Below are 17,491 nucleotides of genomic sequence, written 5' to 3' on the forward strand. Positions count from 1 at the left end.
GTGCTGCAAATATCACGGGGGGGGGGGGGGGGGGGGGGGCTACAGCAGGTGTTACCCTGTTTCATGGTGATTGGAAAATAAATTCCATCTCATGTGACTTGATTTCCTGAGCTGCAGTTGGCTATTACCACCCCCACTCATTTACACAGGATCCAGCGGAGTGGTCCCTTGGACATGTAGGCTTGCTATAAACCCCTCAGGCACAGAGGGAAATGATGCATGTCATTGTGAACACACCAGATGGGGTCCTGAAGCAGCCAGCAAGGAGCTACAGCAGCAGTCTTTTCATAATGAGATGTAAATATAAGTGACTTCAGGCTGGGGATGGTGACAGGGAGTCTCATTTCAATGGATGACAGTGCAAAGTAAGTGACAGGTAGCAAACCTGCATGAAAATAAATCACAACTGTCAAATTAGGCTGAGGACTCAGCCCTTCTTAGACCGGGACCTATTATTAGAAACCGTCCAGCCCTTAATAAAGCATCTAAAAATCAATATTTTACAATAACAATATATCAAATATTTATGTTTAATGGGGGTTGCTTGCAGTGATAAACACACAAATTATTAGCTGACGCTTTGCTCTACAGAGCTTTATAGCGTCTCAGGCACCTTACTGTTTTGGTTGTCTCTCACCCCTTTCACAGCATCTTAGAAACAGAGAAATAGCTCCAAAAACCCAGTGTACACTACCTGGGCAGCACTAAACACAAAGCCCCAGCTAGCTACTAGCATACAGCAGTGGACAGAGGCTAAATACATTTACTGAAGTACTGTGCTAAAGTACTATATTCATGTAAACAGAGATGCGAGGATTTTTTAACTTTTGGATTTGACACTTTTATCCCTGGGTGAGACTTCTGAAGGACCTGGTTTGAAAATAGGACAGGTGCCTACAGATTAAACAGACGTTACTTACCCCATCTATTTCCTACACGAGTCTCCTACATGATCTCCTCCAGCGGCAGTCACTACTCCAAGACCGCTAGGCCTCCCTGGATCTGCTGGGCAGTTGTTTCTCATATGCTGCTCTCTTGGTGGTTCCTCATTCGAGACTAAAAAAACAAAGTTGACAGAGCGTTTGACATCAGGGCGCCCAGAAATTAAAAAAACAACCTTCCAGAGGTGATTATGAAGTCTATTTCTTCATTTAAAGCTCTTCTTCAAACACACTTATAATGCATTATATTGTCTAGCCTCCCTGTGAGTGCCCAGGTTAACCTCCCACTACTTGTCATATTGGCTTATTGGTTTCCAACTCCACAAACTCCTGTTTGTTTTTAACCCCATCAAGTACTTGGTAAAACTTGTTTTTGAAATGTGCAATATGAATAAATTTTAATTATTATTCTTAAGCACTAACACACTAAATTTAGCTCCACTAGATTTATCTGACAGCTATAGTTACTAGTTACTTTGCATAGTAAGACTTTACACACAAAACAAATTGTATGGTAATGCCATATTTTATAAGCTTAACTACCTGTAGAATATAAAGTAGTTAAACATGATCATATTTGTGTAGTTTATCTCAGTGACATTATGAAAGTTGGACTTTTTTGTTAGGAAGTATCTTTCCAGTGTGGCATTACTAAGTACTTATAAGTACTTTCTATAGCATTGCTAGCTAGCTAGCAGGTCAACACAGTGAATTCAACAATTTTAAAAAGCCAATGAGCCAGATATTTCTCTAGATGCTGATGAACAAAATAAAGACAGTGCACTTATGGTCATTATGTGGACGAAGAGACGACTCTAAATTCCTTTATAAGCTTCTATGTAGCTTATCTGCTCGATGTACAGCTAGGTAACTCTTTGCTAACAAGTTCAACAAATGACTTGTAGCTTGTTCACACCCGGATATCAGTACATACAACATTATTGCAGGAATGTCCTTGAGCATTTGAATTCCACAAAAAAAGCACAACTTGCTCATTTCAAAAAGGATTATTATCATATTGCAGTATGATAATACGTTGCTCAATGAAATCCCCGTGAACAAATACACAGATAAGAGTTCAGCCGAGATAAAAAATGATTATTGCAGGTGTGAGATGTCCAAGCTGTCAGTGAACATGTTAAACGCCTGTCAGTCATTTCAACTCCCTGTGACGTCGAGACAGAGCTGAGCTGTGATTGGCAGGGAGAGTTAGCGGGTGTTTGTTGTTCTTCCTGTCGGACTGTGTAGGTCACAGAGCAAAACAGTCAAATAAACGGAGTTTTTTCGGCGCTGGCTGTGGCCCACAGCAGCCTGTCAGCTACTGAAAAGCTTTTGGCCCACCAGCCTTGTTATCGAGGGGACTCTAACATGACTACTGAGAGGAGTCTGCAGCGCCACGACCTGGTCCTCTCCAGTTACACCAGGCTAAAGACACTCCCACCTCCCAGTTGTGTGAACTTGCGGTCAGTTTGGGATCCCAAAAACTGTCTCTAAAAATCCTCCGAGTCATTCAGCACATTACTGCTACTGAATGCACGGATTTATGAGTACACACTGAGCTTATGCAGACTGTTTGCAACCCGAGTCGTTTCGTCAAATTCAACTTTTTTTTGTTGTTTTCTGTTCAGTTGCTGTGAACTCTCAACTCTCCCATCTGCAAGTTGTGAAAGGTAAGATTTATTTATTATTTTTGCTTTTTCCTGCTGAGCAACCAATTATTTTATGAACTTTCCGACAACCCATCATTAGAAAAACTTCGTCTGCTCCCACAAACAAACGCAAAAAAAACCCCCAAACAACCCAGACACATTGAATCACATTAGTGCCTGAGGGAAATCAAAGGAGGAAGCAGCAGTTAAAACATTTTTTTTTTTAGGGTGGAGGGGGGGATAAAGATGGGATGCAAGAATGTGCAGTTAGAGATGCATAATTCTTGTGCAAATGCAAGACTGGTGGTGCAAATAAAACTACAGTCTCCTGCATTTAAAACAGCTGTTTTGTATGCAGCTCAGACCACACAGTAAACAACAAGTCATTCATGGGTGACTTACAATCCACCCCCCACCAGTGACCACCACCAACAAAGTCCTCCGTCCACAGCAGCAGACAGAGTGGATACGACCCAACTGTTAAGGAGACAAATGGCTGTGGGACACCCTCTCTGTCACCCGAGGCGCATGAAGTCAATTTAGTCCAGTTGCTGTTATTAACGGCGGTGGCTGCGGTCCAGCTCCACCAGCACCACCACCGCCACCTATCAGCATCACTGTCATCATCCTCATCACTGCTGCCACCAATTTGGCCTCGGCTCCCTCCAACTCCAGCTTTGTTCTGTCCAGCTGCTTTTTCCTCTCATGTCTGTGCCTACGGTCTGTCTGAGGGGTTTTATCGGTGGACACAGACTGCACAGAAACCTTTTTTTTAAAGAATCTCTGCTTCATCTTTAACCAAGCGGTTACAAACAAATGTATAAATATAACTGTCGACTGATTTCCACCGGATTATGCTTTCAAGTTCCCAATGGCTTTTTACGATTGATTAAAATGTGTTACCCGTACTGGCATTGGTGACGGGCGTTGATGGCTCAATAGAAATGTTTCTGGACAAGAAAAAATGTGTATGAATATTATGCAAAGAGATGCTGCAGATTTTCAACTAATTAGTGCTCGTGTTGACAACATCAGTTCAAATAAAGTGTGTGTGCATATTTTCAATGAATTATCACATGGTGACATTGCAATGAATGCCTGTAATTCAGGCAAAATTACTCGGGACGTTTCCTGATATCACCCAAAAAGTAATGATTTGCAGCATGCATGGGAAGACAATATAAAGGGATCAGCTATTTGTTTCCTTGAAGAGCTGTAGGCTAGACACGGGAAGTGTGGGCGTGCTGCTGCTTTTGGCTGTGTGTGTTTGTATGTGTCTGCGTGTTGGATCCGTCTGCGAGAGCATCTGAGAGAGAGACAGGGTTAAATCTGCAGCACACGGAGGGGCTGACAGTGTTACAAGCTTCCAGATCGGAACCCGAGGCTGCTGAGACTCACTATAAGACACCCACATGCTGGAGCGGAGCGCCTCATTAGGTAGGACACGCAGCGGTGGGGGCGGAGGACGGATAGAGGATGGGTGGGAGAAGGAGAGAGATGAAGGGAATAGTTCCTCACACTCCATCTGGACAGAATCTTTTAAAAAATGCTCCTGCGGTGTCGGGACTCTGCTTCAAAGGGTTGGTGACATGGATGAAGGGTGGAGGGTTGTAGGTCACTGTGAAATCCTCTGAACGAACATCTTAGTGAAAATGGAGCAGGATCTGAGCTGTCAGACTTGAGCTGTCCACACCTCCATATGGTATAACGACGACTGGCCAAGCACTCAGTTGCATAATGGGGTTGTGAGGCCAAAATGTCAAGTACGGTACAGTGAGTGAGTAACGGAGTGGTAGGGAGGTGGCAGAAGATGCTAGGTGAGCTAGAGTCAGTGTTTTTCCCTTAATGGCTTCACATTCTTTCCTGAAGGAACACCTTCTACATCCTCTCTCATCAGTGAATATGATAAAAGTTGATAGTTTCAAAATACCTCAGGTCAACTCAGCTGGAAAGTGTCCTTGAAAAGTCATCGTAAATTTGTTTCTCTCAAAACTCACAACCAGTGCTCAGATGCAGTATGGGCGGTAGCCGTCATGCAAAGCGATGGGGCTCCTTGATCAAACGGTTGTGTAGTTATTCTCCAGTCTCTAAAATAGTTTCAGTGTTTCTTGGCAAGGATTCTGCTTGACTCTAGGCATCTGTGGTATCCAACTGACTTTTTCGTATTTTATTGATTGCGTACCTTGAATTTTTCTTGCATGCCGGCACTTTTCATAAGCTGGTAGCACAAGGCTAGAGTCTATAGCAACGCTAGTGCCTCTGTAAGGCTGAGAGGTGTTCACTGCATGTGTGAACGAATGATTAAACACCACAGCTGACACTGATTGAATCAGTTGCCTGCCTGGTGACTAACAGGGCTGTTGCCAGCTCAGCTGTGATTCAGAGTATGTTACTTCCTCATTAAAGGCTGATTAAAAAATATATAATTTGAAAACTCAGTCATAAAGAACAGGCTTTTGCGGTATTAACCTTTTGTAAAGGCTTGATTTGCTCTAAGCTGAACGAAACACTTTGGACTCGCAACTTACTGAACGTACTATTGACCCTGTGCCTCTGAAAGGTGATGCAATTGCTTAACTTTGGGGGGGAACAGTTAACTAACAGCACTGACTAAGAAACTTTGACCCGAGCTGAACGAAGTGATTTCATTCATGATTACCACCTGCGCTTTAGGCTAAATACTACTAAAGGGCTATAATGTGATATTATCAGTTTGTGTAAAATGTCTTTTAGTATTTTTGGAATGACAAATTACTTTTATTTAATGAAATACATTTTCTCACACCAGTATTTTATGTTTTTAATTGGATATATTTGAAAAGCAAGTAACTGTAAAATGTTATTGTAAAATATTCTGTTATTCTATTTGGGCCTGCCTCTGATTGTCGATCAAGACATTTTTAATCGAATAGATTCTTAATGGCAATTACTTGGTTAATGATTAATCATTAACATCCCTAACCATCGCCAATTAAAAGTCCATGCTGCTTGCATGTAAATGGATGGGATGTGTTAAACTGGTTGCAATGGCCTCAGTTTGACTGTTATAGTAGGTTTCCTGGAGCCAATTAGGTCAGACAGCAGCAACATCAAACTGAGTTAATTCATTTGGTAAATATGGGTTCTTGTTCACTCTGTCAGTCAATAATATGTACAGTGTAGTACTAGTTCATTTACTCTAAGCATGTCTTGCTCAACACGCTTTATAAACAGATCTAATTTAATTTGAACTTGTGGAGGTGAGAATCTGTCTGTGATGAACTCAATTATCACCTCCCTTCTCCACCCTGCCCTGCTCTGACGTGTTAGTTCCTGTCTTAAGGAAGCTGACACTCGCTAGTACAACGACACTGATGGATAACTCCGTTCTGCGTTGAGCATTAACCGGAAACGCTCCCTTCTCCCCTACCTATTTCTGTTCTGTCCTTGCTTGAACTCCCAGGCTTTTCTATGTCCATCATGTCGCTTAAAAAAAAAATTGGGAAGATGCAGTCTGACAAGCTTAAAAAAGAGCTAAGTATTGTAGGGGCCTGCAAGCACGCACAGAGCTGTCAGTTTGCGTCCCGTGAATCAACCCTGCAACATGACGGATGGGCGCCACTGGGACAGATGACCTCTGCCCTAATTTCGTTATTTGCAGATAACAAAGCCATCGTTTTTAGACTCATTACAGGCCGCCAGACAATACCGTTCACAGTGTCTCTCTCCTTCCCAGCTGCCTGTCACGGTCATACTTGTGCCGCTTTCTTTGTCTTTAACCTCTTTTCTTACGCTGCATAATTTATGAGGCTCTCCGTCCCACAGACCTATTACTCTCTCATCAGGTGACCCAGTTATGAGGGGGAGCCTGCAACGCAGATATGGTCACCGTGGGGATCATAAATCAGCATTTATGGAAAGATTGCCCACTCATGCAGATGCTGAATGTGCAATCAGAGTCCACTCTAGCTCAGAGGTGAAGTATGATGTAGTTCAGTGTGGCTATGTTAGTGACGTGGCTCCGAAAATCAAGGTCAGGATCCGAAAGAAAACCCATGTTTCTGACCTTTGGGTTACTTCCTTGGGACAGACAGAGGCTACATAATCATTTTGATTTAGATATTTTTGTGGTTTCACCACTGACAGCTATCACATCTGGATTTTTAAAGATCAACAGAACATTGGTTTCATGCCCTGGGACAACAATGTTCAATGATGTTACCTTTCCCAGATGTAAAAATTCCAAAGAGACACAGAATGTTGTCATCTTTTTAAGTAGAATAAGATCAAATCTAGTCATACTATAATATACATGCCACCATCGTCACTATTATAAGTAGTTAATCACTGTGTGGGGAGCAGTTTGAGTGCTGTCGTTGGCACAGGATCCTGATTGAAATGTATCACGATGACACTGACGAACAAATAGTAGTCAACTAAAAATGCTTGCCTGCAGTCTTTGTAATGACACTACCTAACAATGGGATTCCTATTTGAGAAAGGAGCCCACAGTGTTGCCAATTTTAAGAGAAGAATATCATTACTATACGCGGTTAAGTGTTTTCAAGTGGAAAGTATAATGGCCGTGAAGATCAATTTCATCCGGAAAGTGACTGCATGATAGTTTTTTCCACATTCCTACATTTAAAAAACCTAATTCAACCATTTGCTGGATAACACCTCGGCCGCAGCACCTTGTGTCTCTGTGTTTAAACAAAGTCTGGATTCAAAAAATGGGTCACAGACCGGTTGCCAGCTATTTGTATGATTTAATGAGCTCAGGGCCAGGGAGCGAGGTTAGTTTCTTAAATGGATCCCGGGGTTTCTCGTGGCGAAGAGCCCTCTGCTTCACGATGGAATTAAAGCTCTAATAACAGTGATAGTTTGTTTTACATCTTTAGACGGGGAGCCAGGGAAATGAGGTGAGGCGGAAATATAAATGAAGTAGAAATATGAAGTGATCGGTGCAACACAGACACAGAGGGCTATTTTAAGAAAGCACATCAGCAGAGGCCAAAAATATCCTTGCTAGTGCCCAAAATAGTTTTCCCTCCATCCCTTCTTATTGCCAGTTGACGCTTGACAGATAAAGGATCATATATCTAACCATACAAAAGGGGAAAGAAATCACATGTGTTTTTTACATGTATATTTCAAGAATTAGCATTCTTTACTGTACTGGTTTACTGCTACTGACATGTGAAAGGGAAAAATATGGTGTGATTGGGCACCGGAATATTGGAGTCATAATATTTTTATTAGAGATTCCATATTCATAAAGCTCTTCCAGTCTAGAAGTAGCAGCACTGGAACAAATTAACCATAAACTTTGTTCCTAAGAGATCATTCGGCAGCTAAATAGCCAGATATTTCCCTCAGGAGTTTGTAGACACCAGAATTGTAATCGTGATATGAGAATACATATTGTCTTGGATTTTGTATAATTTGCCGTCAGTATTGTCTTTTCCTGGTTTTAAAGGCCACATTACAGGAAAGTGATGTTATTTTCTGAACTTAACAGACTGTTCTACATGTTCTAATACTTGCCTTTATCATCTTAGTCATTATATCCACATAAATGAAGATTTTTTTAATATAAATATAATGATATTTGATTTTGTCCTTCAGAGTAAAATAAAAAATAGTGTATGCTTTAGGGCGTGGCTACCTTATGATTGACAAGTTGCTACCACAGTGTGTCTTCCAATTCAATCAAGATATCCTCTCCAGCTCCACCGTCTTGTTGATATATGATCATGTCTGACTAGTTCCAAAAAAACAAGATGGCGACGGCCGTATTACCAAACTTTGTTGCTTCGAAATGATGGTCTGCAGACCTATGGGTGATGTCGCATTCGGTTTACCAGCCTGCCGTAGCTAGCAAAGCAGAAAAGAGGAGCAGAACAGTGCTGCCCAGTGTGTTGAAATGTTGCCTTCAATCTTTGGTTGAACCCTGGTAAAAAAGATTGTTTTTTGTTAAGGCAGACAGCTAACGCCTGAAAATAACTTTGAAGATGCAACCCACTCCAAGATAAGTACAGATAAAAGAATGTTTCTCAAACTGCAGTGCAACCTGATGATGATGTAACGTGGTGATGATATATAAGTAACATCATTTTGATAAATTATCTACATTGCATGAAACGAGCTTCAAGCCTGTACAATATGATCCTCATTCCACAGTGAAATCACTTAGAAGTGTGAAATAATGCATTCATGTTCGGTATGTGTTACAAAATGTTCGTCAGTAATGTGTAGCATATGCAATTTCATGTGCCAACGCATGTTGTAAATGCTCCCTTAATCGTCTTTAAACCATAATTAGTGCCATAGATTGACCTTCAGTATACGGTAATCCTTTTTCATGCTATGTCAAACCATTATATCTGACTCTAGGACCGTCACTGATCCCTGCACACATACTGTATCTCTATCCTCTCAGGGGAGGACAGAGATATGTGAAGGGCAGGGGAGAGGAAGGGAAGTCTCGAACATGGACATGAAGTAAATGTGAAACAGAAGAGTGTCGTTGGGCTTTGATGGGGCCTCTTGTTTATCTCTCTACCTGGGGCTTTGCTGCCGTGTGTGGATTTAGCTCACATGTAGCCAGCAGCACAGCGCAGTCGCACAGTAAATACAGACGCATTCCCTCACCGATCAGATTTCTGCGTGCGTGCCCCCAGCTCTCTGTGTCCCGTGTTGAATAAACAGGAATTAAGCAGTGCTGCCAGATAGAGTAGGACAGAGCTCGATCCGCGGTTGGAGTGGGAGGACAGGGAGACAGGGAGACAGGGCTGTGTAATTGCTCCTCATGTGTGCCATGTCTATCAACGTCAGTGCATGCTGCATTCTCTTGCCCCGAGCTGGTTAAGAGCCAGCATGCCATGTCCTTCTGGCTGCTTTGTGGGCGGATCAGTGTGCGCACATTTGGTAAAATCATATGTTTCCTGTGGAGAATGTGGGTGAATACGTGTGTGATCACACTGTGTAGGCTGCAGCAGTTCTTTGATTTCCTTCAACAGGAGGGAGGTATCCCATAGAGAGCTTCTGTAGGCTTATAGGGTCTTAGCACAAAGATTAGCTTCATGCAGCAGCGAGCGCATGCAAGATGGATGATTAAAGCCGAGATGACTTTGGAAGCAAGTAAAGACACCTTGACATACTGTATGGCAATAAAGCTGCGGATTTTGAGAACAGAAGATTACGTTGTATACAGTTAACTCTTCCTACAAGCTCTGCGTGTTCTATTGCAAAGGCATATTTAGGGATTTGTGGGCCCTGGGAAAACCCAGCACAAGGTCTTTTTCATTCCTTTTTCTCACCTTTTCCCTGGTGGAAGATATTATTGGTATTAAGGGTTCTATGAGCTAATTGGGCTAGAAATATCTCCCGTTGCCAAGGTGCATCTAAAGTTTGTCCTATTTTCTGAGGTGAATAATGTTTCCATTGCATAAGAACTGTATGGGATGCTAATGATTGTTCCGGTTATAGACCAAATCACTGTGGCATCGCGCCCACAGTAACAGTGACAGCTCCAGGTAAGCAACTGGAAGTTTAGTTGCATTGGGGACATGAGTGAAATCGGCCAACGCAGTTATTTCTGTTGTCATCTTCAGCTGTAACTGTAACTTTAAAAGATCCAAAGTATAACACAGTGGTCTGACCTATCAGACATTTGATGCTGTGTTGATTTGATCTCATGTGTTGCTTTGCTTGCGTCTTTGAAAACCTACCGAACAACATCCGGCTTTAATCGACTCCGCAGATGCAACCATACTCATAGATGCGTCCGACGGTTCTGTTGTACACATCATCCCTTAATTCCTAATGATGGGCATTTTGTCAGACATTTTGTTCCTTACTTAACAGCAGCATGTTGTCTATTTCAGCGTGAATATACTAGCATTCTGACATTAGCCTTTAGCTCCACAGAGCAAGGAGCATGGCTGTAGACTCTTAGCCCCTGGCCTGGACTACTTAGCCTTACCCCTCCATTTGCTCATTCACGCCCAGGGTTAGAGTGTCCCAATTCTTGGTTGGTCATAGGGGAAGGTGCAAAGTGTTTGGACATGGCCCTCCAAACAAAGGCACATTTCAAACCGAGGGCTATATGGCATTATATTGTATTATGGCCCTTTTCTTTTCACATGCACACGACAATTGATACTAATTTGCTGACATCTGAGAAGCTAACTCGCTAGTTTGCCAACGTTACATTGTTAGTGCTGACCTGTGCATTACAGTCCCACATTTTACTTTTGCGTTTCCCCCCTTTGATTGCACAAGTTGCTAATATTAACCCAGGAAGCAGCCCTGGTGACCAGGCAGTGAAGCAGTGGTCCTACTTGATGACTTGATTGATAGCATGAAATTGTGAATGCACAAGTTTTTATTGGCAGCTATTACTGCAGAGTATATTATTGCAGAGTTAATAAACACATATCTAAACATCACAGTATGACATAGCCCTCTCAGTTGGGGGCACCAGGCAGATGCCCACCTTGCCAGAGAGCAAAGTCCAAACTTGGTTCTTTGTGTCTCTGGCATGCAGCTTTAAAAAGTAAAGGTCAGAGGTCAGTGCGGATGTCAGCCATGTACCAAAATAGCTTGACCAAGGCCTTCACAGAACAACTCTCCCACACATTTGCTCAAACATGCAGCAGATGTCTAATTACATGTGCTTAAATCAGCTTTTGCAGTCACTAAGCAATAACCTTTAACCCCGATAGAGCAGACCCGGGCCTGGAAAAGAGCTGAGTGTGAGTTTGGAAGGTCAGAAGCCAGCAAGTGAGGTTTGCACTGTGGCGTCGTCTGTTTTTAATGTAAATAAATTAATGAAATTGAGTCATACCGTTTATGCCACGGTTGGCTCGATTGGACGGCAGGGTGGCTTTAATGTGGCTGGAAGGAATGCTGTGTTTCATGGCAGGGCTATAGAAATAATGAGCCCCATCAGCACTCATTTTCTGCAGCACTTTGTATTGACTGTTAATTTCGAGATCAATTGCAACAAAATTAACCATCCTTTGTGTGATTATTGATGGGACAGCAAAGTTTGCCAAGCCGTAGCTGGGCATTGTGAGCGTTCAGCTGACTCCTAAAAAAAGGGAGCAGCAGGAGCGAAAAGATTAGGAGGCTTCTAACCACTGGGCCAGCATATGAGATTCACTCAGTCCTGCAGAGGTCAGCTTCTTCTGACCAGAGCAAAGCCATGGTTATTAAGAGCCAGAAATAGTATGTACCCACGTTTTAGAACGGTATTTTTTTTGTCACAGTTTGTGTAAAAGGGTGTATGATAGGAGATATTAGCTGTAAAAGTTTTGACATTCAAACTAGGACATTAGCTACACATTGCTGTACTCGATATTCAGGTCTCATAATCTCATTCAGTACTCTACTTTGATGGATATATAGGGCATTTCCACCTCCCTCAGCGCAGCCTTGAATGATTCCTCCTTGAAGTGCGCTGCTTACATGAGCTTTTCTGAGATCATTGCATACATAGCGTTGAATTCATCTGCTCTACACACAAAGTATCCGCTCATTATCTTTAGACTGGTTTCACTTCTTGGAATGGGCTCGATTCGCCACGCCTGGCATGCCACGGCATAGGAGGCACGAGCATGACGTGCGACCGTGGATACATTTGAATAACGGCCTGCCCGAGGTGATAGAGAGCCGGAGAGTGAGCGTGGTGATCGCGGCGTGAGCTCTGACACCACCACTTTGACACACTGCCATGGCATGTTAAGTGCGCGAGCTCTTGTGCTACTCAAACATGCTACATCTGTCCCATAACAGCTGGTAACAAGCTGAAACAGCAACTAGTCTCAGGCTGTTGCCGAGTTTGTGAATGCCATTTGTCCCGAAGAACTGTCACAATCCTCACAGTTCATAGTTTGCCTCAAACAAAATAAAAAGTGAATTTACAAGCCATGTAACTGACACAGATAATTGTCATATCTGTAGTTCTGTTTCTGTGACTCCATGAAAGCTAGAGTCATTTGACCGGGACTGAACGCCAATTGTACCCTTTTGATTGAAGACAAAAGACGTTAGTGGGTATTAGTGTTTTTTTTTTTTTTGTTCACTGTGAAAGGGGGTCCAGGTCACACATGGTTCACTCCAGAAAACTCCATGTATACCAGGCTGGAAATATGTGACTTAAGTTATTATTTTCTTTTCTTTATGGCATTCACTTCTCACAGAATTTTTTTTTTTTTTTTTATAAATACCAGTTTATGTGTGTTGAATCATATACACATTTGGCCCTGATCACTTGCTTGACCACTCCTACAGCTTAGTATTGACTACGGTAGCGTTTGAGAATAAATCTAGATAACACTTTCATTTTCCTCTCTAGTAAAAACAGAGAGAGCGCATCGGAGCGTGTGCACTGAGGAGTGCTTGGAGAAAGTCTGAGTGTACACGGGGGAGCAAACTGAGACAGAAAAGTACTCGGCACATAATGTGCAACAGTGAGCAACATCATATTTCACCGATCTGTTGTTTGTGCAGAAGGGAGGGGTTAAATAGTGAAGGCTGCGCGGGGCAACGTTCACCCTGCTGGGAAGCATGGGCGTCCCTTCTCTCTAATTAACAAGTACTTGACAGAGCCGCTCAGACAAACAAGGCACCCGAGCACACAGCAGCCATCTGCAGCAGCCTCGTCTGCCGGGGCTTTGATGCTGATTTGAGCCAATGATGAAGTAAGTCACACTGACATCAGGCTGCACGCAGACCTTTGAAGGGAGCAGACACACACGACGGCTCACAATCTGTGCCGCAAGATGACAGCCACACATAGATAAACCCATCCGACAGCGGAGGAGGACCTCGGAGGCTGGAGTAAAATGGAATATTCACATGGAACAAGACAGAGCGCACAACTACCTGCATGAGAGGGGTGTGATGTAATGCGGTACGATGTATACGGACGCATAAAACGTGCACACGCGTATGCTCACGCCCGCACGTGTAGAAAAACAAAGAACACAGGTCTGAATGAATGAATGAATCCAAGTGTGTGTTATGCACATTCGCATATGTGTGTGTGTGTGTGTGTGTGTGTGGGTGCCTGCCACAGGGAAGCCTCACAGAGCGCATTGATCTGAGTTCCCCTCACGCTTCGAGGCACTCCAGTATCAGCCGAGAGGAGGCTGCCAGTCCTGGCTGCCACCCAGTCTCTCCCTGCTGACACATGGATAGCCACTGTGGACCTGGTGCTAAAACTCTGCCATTACTGGTCAACACTGAGTCCTGACTCACTCCACAAAAAACTGTCATGTAGCTTTTTTTGTGTCAGACACAATGATCTCTGTATTATGGCACGCACTTTAACCACTGCGTCATGTTTCATGTACTCAGATTCTTCAGGTTTGATGCAGGTTTGCTATGTTTTTGTATTATTTTAGATAAGACAATACACCTGACGTGCACAGCAGCTAAAAGCCCAAGTTACATGTATATAAATGGTAATTATTTACATTTGGTTCATGCTTTCTTATTTAGAGTTGTGGTTATATGCATATTTTGGATTAATTGCCAAATGTTTTTGTTCAGTCTCTCTGCTCTCGTTTGAGTGTTTTCCAGCCGGAAGCAGCTGTTTTCCCTGAAAAAACGATTATACCGTGCTGTATCCATGATATAATAGTTGCCCAGCGGATATTAGAGGTATTAATGCAGATATTGTCCTGTGTATGCTGGATGTGTAAATCGGCTACTGTTTGCAAACATGTTAGCCACGAAATACATTTATCAGCCGGTCTTAATTGCCATATTGTGTGTTGCCCCCAGCACAAAGAGTGAAAGCCATTGTGCCAGAATTGAAATGGGCACAGAGATATAGTTGTCAGATAATGTTGTGCAGCCGTAAAGGAATGAATATTGATTAAAAGAAAATGGCTGTCTGGCAGCTCATCTGAACAACTGCTGTGAATGGCCAAAATAGAGGTCAGGGAGCAAAGTTTGGTTGCCTTACAGCCGTGGTGGGACAGTCTTTTTTTCTCAAAGGCAAGTGGCTCAGGGGTAGAGCCAGCGTCGTGTTGTCAGAAGATCACCGGTTCTTCTGGTCTGCACGTCAAAGTGTCCTTGGGCAAGATGCTGAACCCCAGAATGGCACCCCGCATGGTAGCCACCGCCATCAGTGTATGAATGAATGCATGTATGAATTACTGTAAGTCGCTTTGGACAAAATCACTGTGTGAAGTTGGTGGGCTTGTTTGCTTGTTAGTTGGAGTATCCCATTCTAGCACAATATCTATAATTTAATACATTCATCCCTCAAACATTGTTTATGTGTGGGTGAAAATGTCAGAGTAACTCATGCCAAAGAAAGGTCACTCTCCCGGACCACCTAGTTTAAAAGTCCGTAGTCTCATTTTTGCCGGACCTTGATGGGTCAGAACCAAGTCAGATTCATGGTGAGTTCTCCATGGATTAGACTTGATCGGATATGACCCACTGATGCTTGACCATAGAGGGATGTAGGCCTTTGAGCTTTTTGTCACAATCCTCATTTACATCTACATTTTAGGGCATTTAGCGGACGCTTTTGTCCAAAATGACTTACAGTAAATCATACATACATTCACACACTGATGGCGGTGGCTGCCATGCGAGGTGCCGACACGCACATCACAGGAGCAGTTTGGGGTTCAGTATCTTGCCCAAGGAGACTTAGAAATGCAGACCAGGGGAATCCAACCAGCGACCTTCCGATAGCAAGACGCTGGCTCTACCCTTGAACCACAGCCGCCCAATCCTCTGGTCACTCCTGAACAGGTTTTTTTCATGTGGAAGGGCACATTGTTGACAATGCTAAAATACGCCACACTGAAACCATGATTGTGTGAGAATGCCCGGTGTGTTTGTCACTAGCACTCCTCTCACGCTAAATCTGATTATTACAAATACATTGGTTATAGTCACTTTTAAGAGATTGTTGAACCTTAAGTCAAAACAGCACATTTTTTCCTCTTACCATTTTTGGGATTCCAGTTTTTAGGAGAATTCGGAACAACACAATATTTACACAGTGGGGGGGTTTTTGTCCCCACTGAGGCTCAAACATCTGCATCCTGGCCTTTCCCCTACTTAACTGACCGGGCTCAGATGAACTTTGCAAACAAATCTGTGGCTGTGTTATCACATGTGACAGCACACGCGGCGACAGAACAAGTCTGTTGTGCTTTACCTTGAAAAACAGAATAAAAGATTCATCGCTACCTCCTAACTGCCTTCCCTTTGGGATTTTGCTACTCTGAAGACCGTTATGAAGTCTGTCGTTGGATTTTTTATTTTTTTTCTCCCCCTCTTGAGAAGAAGAGCAGGCACTTCTGTTCTAATTATATTTTTAAAACCAGAATCATACAGCGCCTCATCTCCCGCGCACCGCCGATGCACTTCACACCCACTCTCGTTACTTCTTAGCAGACCTGAGCAAGTAAGTCGTTCGATAAAAAGAAGTGACAGCTGTAAAAGGCCATTCCAAACCCCCCCGGGAGAAGATAAGGTTGGAGGAGATAAGACGTCGCCCCTCCCGTAAGCGATACAGGCTTTGAAATCCGTGCGCCTTTTCTTCGGCTGGCAGAAAAACGCTTCTCCCGCACAATGAGAGAGAAGTCACCTGAATCATGACGGTGCACTTAAATGGCCAGAGAGACATTTTAAATGTCAAAATAATATCAACAATTCATTTTACCTCCCTTGCAATTTGGGAGAACCTCCAAAAGCTCTCGGAGAGGAAGGCGAAGAATGCTTTTTCCTTGATTTCAATTGTTAATGTTAACATCAAAAGCTGCCTGACCAGGACGCTGAGCTTGAAATGCATTTTCTACCCACCCACCGCTATGTTGTTCTGCTCTGTGTGCGCTTTTAACCGCGTGTGACGGAAGCCTGAGTAAACAGTTTCATTTTTTTGCAGCGAGCAGCCTCCAGTTGTGGCTGTATAAAAAATGTATATATGAAAAGAGGAAAACCACAGGAGACCAGCGTTATGACATGTTCTAAGATTTAAAAAATGCATTGTTCTTTAAACACTGTCCAACTTTATCAGCAGAGGCAAAGTGTGAAGCAAAAGTAACAAAGATTCAGCTGGTGTTATTTCTGTGAAGTGTATGTACGCTGTTTCGATAATTAATGATGTTTATTTTTGTGCTCAGGTAGCTTCCCGTCTCCTTTTTAATGGCGGAAGGGAATTGTTTTTCCAAGTTCGTGGTTTAATGGACTGTGTTTATAAATAAGACACTGGCATTCTCTACATTGATAATTTATAAAGTATAAATTAGCTGCGTGTCCTTCGGCTGCACCGGAGCGCAAGAGGAGTTTCAATTTCTAGCCACTTGCCAACAATCTGGTGAAGTCCTACTAACTTATTATTTCCAAAAGGAATGACTTATTTGAATATGAATGATGAGGATTGAATGATTTACAGCATTCAAAACTTGAGCTGTCTCGCTTTGATTTTTTGAGTTGTGGGACTACCAAGTGGCCCGCCTCTTAAAATGCAAAGAGGCAGGTAGTTCTGTAGCTTCAGCACATGATAGTTATCATAATAGTAATAGTAACATAGTAATCTGGTGATTTGAGCCACGAAGGAATGTATAGTGTGCTCAGGGCCAAAGGCTGCCAGCTGCCAGCATCAGTCCTCCAGCTAGTTAAACTTGTAATAATTGTGTTTTGTCATTTTGGGACAGCTGAGACAACTTGGGAAGAGAACATTGACCTTTTAAGTTTCCAGTTCTTTTTTTACCCGTCCAGCCGTTGAAAGAAATGCTATGTGTCTCTATCCTCCTGATTAATGTCTTGTCCAATATTCACGTTGTTTTACACCCCTTTTTTTTTGGTGTCCAACAACTCAGGACAGAAACGTGTAGCTCTTTGACTCATTGACTGCTGACTACTTGCTTGGTCGAGGTTGTG

The 17,491-nt window shown here is 42.9% G+C and overlaps 2 protein-coding genes across 3 annotated transcripts in view; one reads left to right on the plus strand and one right to left on the minus strand.

The window, feature by feature from the left end:
* Positions 1 to 1,049, minus strand: part of plppr2a (phospholipid phosphatase related 2a) — a 68,291-nt gene extending 67,242 nt beyond the window's left edge. The window contains exon 1 of the mRNA XM_030406845.1: positions 921 to 1,049. The gene's annotated coding sequence lies outside the window, so the exon portion shown is untranslated. The remainder of the gene's footprint in view (positions 1 to 920) is intronic.
* Positions 1,050 to 2,172: 1,123 nt separating this feature from the next.
* LOC115575062 (paralemmin-2-like) overlaps positions 2,173 to 17,491 on the plus strand; it is a 33,411-nt gene continuing 18,092 nt past the window's right edge. For both annotated transcript variants that reach the window (XM_030406841.1, XM_030406842.1), the window contains exons 1-2: positions 2,173 to 2,404; positions 2,570 to 2,611. In XM_030406841.1, coding sequence (XP_030262701.1) covers positions 2,310 to 2,404; positions 2,570 to 2,611 — 137 coding nt within the window. In that variant the 5' untranslated portion in view covers positions 2,173 to 2,309. The remainder of the gene's footprint in view (positions 2,405 to 2,569; positions 2,612 to 17,491) is intronic.

This window comes from Sparus aurata, chromosome 23, assembly GCF_900880675.1.
Source record: "Sparus aurata chromosome 23, fSpaAur1.1, whole genome shotgun sequence".
NCBI classification, from domain to species: Eukaryota; Metazoa; Chordata; class Actinopteri; order Spariformes; family Sparidae; genus Sparus; species Sparus aurata.